The sequence below is a fragment of the Chanos chanos genome, chromosome 2 (assembly GCF_902362185.1).
Source record: "Chanos chanos chromosome 2, fChaCha1.1, whole genome shotgun sequence".
Taxonomy (NCBI): Eukaryota; Metazoa; Chordata; class Actinopteri; order Gonorynchiformes; family Chanidae; genus Chanos; species Chanos chanos.
The window spans coordinates 19751352-19757879 of record NC_044496.1 but is presented as its reverse complement, the minus strand read 5'-3'; the positions used below and the strand labels follow the sequence as shown (position 1 = coordinate 19757879).

At 38.3% G+C, this 6528-nt stretch overlaps 1 protein-coding gene across 1 annotated transcript; it reads left to right on the top strand.

Annotated features, from left to right (window-relative positions):
* The first annotated feature begins 437 nt into the window (after nucleotides 1–437).
* On the top strand, nucleotides 438–1727 carry LOC115804638 (probable G-protein coupled receptor 21). The gene is made up of 2 exons (XM_030765148.1): nucleotides 438–1257; nucleotides 1417–1727. The coding sequence occupies exons 1-2, from the start codon at nucleotides 438–440 to the stop codon at nucleotides 1725–1727; spliced, it is 1131 nt and encodes a 376-aa protein (XP_030621008.1).
* The last annotated feature ends 4801 nt before the right edge of the window (nucleotides 1728–6528 follow it).

Here is a 6528-nt window from a genome sequence, read left to right as displayed (position 1 = left end):
ATCTCTAATGTGACGTTGTAATAATCGTAAATTATTTTCAGCTGCTTTATTTTCGTGAATTAAAAAAAAAAAAAGCTAGATCCCTATAGGCTTAATTAAAATACGTGCACAAATATTTGGCACGAGGATGAACTGGGGAAAATGTTGGACAGTCACTAGTGGCGTCATACCTCGCATCTAATGCGTGTTATGACGGGGGTTCTAATTGAATTGGTTTCTCATGTGACATGAAGTTCAATTTGTCACAGGTGAGTAAACCCACTCAATTAAAAAAGTCTACTCGTCCTCTCTTGCGTTTTCGGGACTCCTCGACAATGTAAAACCTGTCTGCGTGGCTCTGAATCAGCGGAGCACAGTTTTGTGTTTCGTCAGTTTGAAGAGATACCTTTACTTAGAGCTCAATGGCCGACATACTCCTTGAATTGTAGCACGCCATCATGCTTGTGACGCAGAATGTGTCCTCGTCAGAGCATAGTATTGGTGATGATTTCAATGTGACTAATTTTGACGATCAGAGACTCCTGGAATTAGCTCACCGCCCAATTAAGATTGGGATAATATCGATTTTAGGGGTGATGATTACTTTGGGAAACATAGCAGTTGTTCTGGTTATTTCCTCTGCAGTAGCTGGGTGGTCCAGAAACTCGAGATATTTTTTGCTATCTTTAACTGGAGCTGATTCAGCATTTGGATTGGTAGTTATGCCCCTAAATCTTTGTGTAAGTCTCGTAAAAGACCATAGTGAGGGGCCTGATCCTTTCTGTCACGTCGTAGCGTTTTTTAACGCCACAGTTTATTCAACTTGCATGTATACACTTGCAACTATAAGCCTTGAGCGATACATTGCTGTGTTTAAACCGCTGAATTACTCCACAGTGATGACCAGGAAAAGGGCAGTGATACTTATCGCATTTGCTTGGGTTTTCCCAATTATTTTACTGCTACCAATCTCCTTTCCTGAAGGGATTATTGAAGTACACTTCTCTACTGCGTCGTTAGTATGTAATCCACTGTACTCTAGCAACGTTACCTATTCCTTGACTTTGACGGGACTCATATTTTTCCCTTGCTCAACTATTATGACCTATTGCAATCTAAGACTCTGGCTTGCAGCAAAGAGACAGCGATCAAAATTGCGAAAGCATCATTTTGGGGGTAGTCGCAATAGACCCAAAGTCGCATCGCGTGTGCTCGTCCCCGTGATGACGGTTTATTACACCTGTTGGACGCCTTGTATGGTGATAATGCTTTATAATGGTGAGTAGAATTAATTTAAGCCTTGAGATCCACTGACCTGGACCAGCACAGAGCCCAAAACCAGCACAAGCTAGATTTTATAGCAGGGCCTTTTCTGTGTGTTTGTACTCCTCAGTAAACCCTGACAACTGTGCTCTTACACGGTTATTTCAATTTCAGCTATGTCTGGAAGTGGCGTCCCAGAGTGGATAGAATTTGTGGCTGTGTGGTTACCAACCTCCAATGGTTTCCTCAACTGTATTTTCTACTTCTGGATCAACCGCAGTTTTCGGAGGAAGTTCCATCTACTTCTCCAGAGATTGTGTCTCGGACTTTGCCCCAGTGTGGGTATTGCGCTTGGCTGCACAGCCACGACTGAAGACAACATGGTGTCAGGGGTCTGGGACAACAACAATTCTCTTCAAGAGCGCTCATCTAGTGTGTCCTCTACTTGCACTCTGCTCACCCTTGCTGCTGAGACCCATATTTGATAACCAGCGTCTGGCGATATAGATTCAGGTACCTGGCGGTTCTATATGATGGTTCTAAAACATAAACCATACCAAATGGAGCCATCATGGAGGCACTGTGGAAGCTGCTGCTAGTCCTGAGAGACACAGGCTTGAATACTGTCCATAAACAGATGCATAGGTATGATGTGTTGTGCTGTGCTGTTATACTGTGGTATCTGTCTGGATTTCTGTGTTCAAATTGTTATTGTTGACCCTTTTCCCTGTATGAATATTGCTTTCCTGTAGTAATTTGAATAGTTTTGCCTTTTTAAAATATTTTTGTCCCTAGCTTAGCTGCAGTTTGTCATATCATTTATACCCAGTGTACAAAATGTTTTTCCTTTTAAAATTATTTTATGAAAGTAAAGCATAAGGTTTTCATTAATTTAGAAATTCATATCAATCTCTAATGCCCTTTTAGTGTCCCATTTTAGTCAACAGATTTCATGGTCTGTGTCTTTCTTTGGTGCAGGTATTTAGTCCAAATATGCACTGAACATTTCCGCTGGATCAGTTCAGTTCATTAAGCCGTCAAACTTGAGTTTAACAGCACATGGGGTATACAAAGACCCATTTAGAGAGAGGATTGTGCTCTTTCCCTCTAACTCTTTATTGATGAACGGTGCATCTAGCAGCCCAGCAAAACTAACCTTTGCATCTGGGCAGTGCAGTCTATACAGATAGGCAAGTAATTAGACAGTTACATAAAAGTTAGATGAGCTAGATATGCAGGAGAAAAGCTATTTTGTGATGTTTTCCTTGTCCTTATCTGTGAATTGGTATCTCATTGTTGTTTTGCAGTCCAGGCCTGTTTATTACCACTATGATCATTTTATCCACTGGTAACATTTTGTAGCGATCAGACTTTACTCCTTTGACTCGCTCTTAAAACGTCATCACAGAGGGTTGTGCATAGTATTGTGGATTGAGAGCAAAATGAATTCCTTTTTTTTTTTTTCTGTATGAGTACATCCCTGAAAACCTTGTCGCTGATTTGTAAAATGAGCAAGTATGAAATATGCCAGAATTTTACGCATTATGCACCATTTTGTGCATTTAGCCTAGCTCCTGTTGTGATGTACATCTTATCCACTTCAGTTAAATGTGGACTCTATTATTCCGCAAAGAATTAGTGTGCATATGCGGACCAGTTTTTGCCTGAACACAGAAGGAATGCATGCAGAAACTAGAAGCTTATATTTGAAATGATTATGCTTTGTAAATACTTGTATTTTTATACTGTTTATTGTAAAATATATTATGATTAATGCTTGTTGTTGATATTGAAAAGATGACCCTATGTTGTAAAATAAAGTTCGGTTCCATTCATATTTTGATTTTATTCTTCAGTGTGAAAGCCTTTAAAATGATTTGCTCTCTTCTATGTCGTCCTTTCCCACAGAACGTTCCATACACGCTGTCTGTGACTCAATAGGATTTCTTTTTCTTTTTCATCACTTTTTTCAACACATTAGGAACATAAGGGCAATAGACAGTTAAAACAAACATAAGGGCAACAGCCAACAAAGAGATTCCCCACAAGATGTTACATTCAAGTCTGAAGTAGGTCACAAGTATATTCATTGCCTTTGACAAAAGGGTTCTTTCCATTTCAATACTTTATCCTGTATAAAGTCTGTGTGATGAAAAAGCTTCCCTGGCCTCAACAGTAGAAGCTTTAGCTTTGTGAAGTCTTGCTGGCGCATAGTCAAGATTTACTGTTTTCAGTTTATATCTCCAGTATGATTCTGTTCAGATTCCCAGTGTTATCCAAATTTACAAAATTGTTTTTTTTTAATCAAAGATAAGCAATTCATTCATTGTTTTTGTTGTATTTAGATTAAGGTCAGAGTAATCATTAAGGAGGCATAGAGATAGATAGGAACTACAATTGGTCTTCCTCTTTTTTTTTTTTAACCATATTCTGTTAGTTTGCAATAAATCTTAGAAAATGTAAGTTTGAGAGGCCAGGATGGGTTTGATCCAATTTAACACTGGATGGGTAGAAAGAGGAGAGGCCCAAGGAACCCCAAATGGTTTTAAAGCTGATCTTAAGTGTAAATAAACATGGTATGAGGATGCTGGCAGAAAAAAAATGAACCCTTAGTGTTGGATTGTGTTCATTTGAAGATTTATCATAAAGGTCACCACAACTAAAGGCATCCAGAGGAGACCGTGAAGGTACCTTATTGGCAATTAGAATTAGAAGTTATGCCACAGGGGAGTGGAGTGGCAAAATTTTAGAAGATCTCCCATTAATCTTTCAACATGTCACCAAACTTTGAGAGAATTTACACAAATACAGACTTGTTTATTCTTAAAGGTTCTATGTCCTATACCACTAAATTAAAAGATCTTCTTGTCTGTGTGGCTTCACCACTGATCAGTCGACTGATCTCCATGGGGATTTGAGTCTGATTCAACCCAGGTTTATCGAGCTCTAATTTGAGATGACCAGTAATTGAATTTAAAATTTGGTACAGGCAGTCCTTCTGAGAGATTGGGCTGTTGCAGGGTTGCCAAACTGATCCTGGGGCTTCTAGCAATCCAATTATATTTAAAGACCATTGAATGAATGTCACTGAGGTACTTTGTGGGAGGAGAAAGTGGAAATACAAAGCATGGAAAGCTGAGATGTGGGAAAACATTCATCTTAACTGTACTGACTCTACCCTGAAGACATACCTTAAGATTACTCTTTTTGAATGTCAGTTTTAATCTGGTTTATAATATTGTTAAAATTCTCTCATTTTATGAATATTTGGATCGATGGTTACGCCAAGGTAAGTATATAAATATTTAACAGGAATGAACGGGAGGATAGAAACAGTTCTCTTGAGGTTGTTAAGAGGCATTAGTATATTTACGTTATTAAGCGTTTGCCACCACATTCAGATCCAGATCGATTAAAATATATTTAAATCCAGGCTGAAGTCAAGAATTTATAAATAAGAGCAGTGATATAATCTGTCCAGATAAAGACTGAGATATTCACAGAAAGGCAGCTTCATTTCACCTTGCAAGGATCCACAAATACTGCTATTTCGTTTTCTTCTTCATTAACATTTCTTAGGAGCACTTGTCTCTCTGTGTTCTAATAGCAGCGCTGCATGCTCTGTGGTCTAAGGCGTAATGGAAATGTTTTAGAACTGACAGCCTGGTAGGGGCGACTTGTGAGTCAGACAGAACATCACCCAGTGTTTGTGGAACCGTGTGCATGAGCGCTCAAATGTGCAACTCTGACACTTCAAAAGGTGTGAGATGCTGTTTGTCAGGGAAAATCCCAGTACCACAAGGGCAGAATCAGCTTGAGCACACAGATGCTGCTTATATCACAGATATGTGTAGTTACAGTAAATATGCAAAGCTGGTACAGTGAACTGAGAATCATAGCTTATCGTTACTGTTTAATTTCCGTTTTTTGATATACATGATAATCTCATCATTCAATCATTCATATTCACAGATATCAATATTATTTACATGTACCACGGACTTTACTTTACATACCATTTGTAAATCTGCTTTTGAAGGTTCTGAGCATACAGGGTCATGTACTCAGGAGATGTTCACTTGATCACCACTTTACTGGAGCCTCCTTGAGCACCTGTAGTGTAGTACAGTTCTAGGTTATTTCAGCATGTCACAGTGTCTACAGAAGCTTGCCTGAAGACTAGGTGGTGCAATAAATATTTTGAGGCTTTGTAATAAAAGAACAGAGATTTGAAGCTGCTGTTTATGAACTAAATTTGAACAGTGTACTCACATAAGACCAGCACCTCATTCTCTTCGTAGGTTCTCAGCAGTGTGCCTGATGCAATTTGTCTTCAGAATGTTAGCTGCACATTCTTGGAGATACACATTTTGTGTATGGTAAATGTAATTGAACCAGTCTTTTAAGGAATTAGGTCTGTAACTTAACTAACTAAGGTCTGCGATTAAAAATATGAGATAAGAGTGCTCTCTCTGCTCATTTAGGGATTCATTTTAAGATAATAGAGAGTTTCTAAATGGCACACTTTGCATTGATTAGACATTAAAATAACTCAAGCTGTTATTATGGAGGTTTGTGACATTACAGTCACCTTGTTGTAGTAGCCTCTCTGGGAGCAACATTTCACATGCTTTAAATTTGCTGTAAACATAGAGTCCATTAAACAGTATGTTAATGCGCATGCCTAAGTACTGTTAAGTACTGTTAACAGGTGACCTATTATAGTGTATTGAAGTCCCTTGTGGTTAATGTAAGTAGAACTGTGTCTTAACAACCATAGAGCGACCAGTTTCACAAAGGCCAGAAACAAAATGGAGACAAATCATACAACTATACAGGCTGCCTATCAACAGAGACAACACAGACAGTAATTATTGTTGTTTACACACTGGCTTAATCAGATGCTCAACCTATAATGCAAACTGACATTATAGGTTAAGCTAGTCAATAATGGTAACTCCTTAAAATTCAGTTCATATCTGAGTGTCAGTGTAAACCTCCAAATGAGCAAAGTTTTGTACTATTTATAAAAGATTACACTAATGGCTCAGTTTTAATCAAGGATGTTTTCTTTAATTCCCTGAAAACTCAGAGGACTTGTTGGACACCCATTTTTGCCACAAGGATTAATACAGAGGGAAACAATTCCTTTCTGCCGATTTACAACTCCTATTATTCATTGCATCCATTTTTCCACTATGAATTGAACTATTCATTCAACTTTATACTTAACACAGTTAGATAACTTAATTTAGCTTAGTGATTTTACAATGACCACCATAGAGG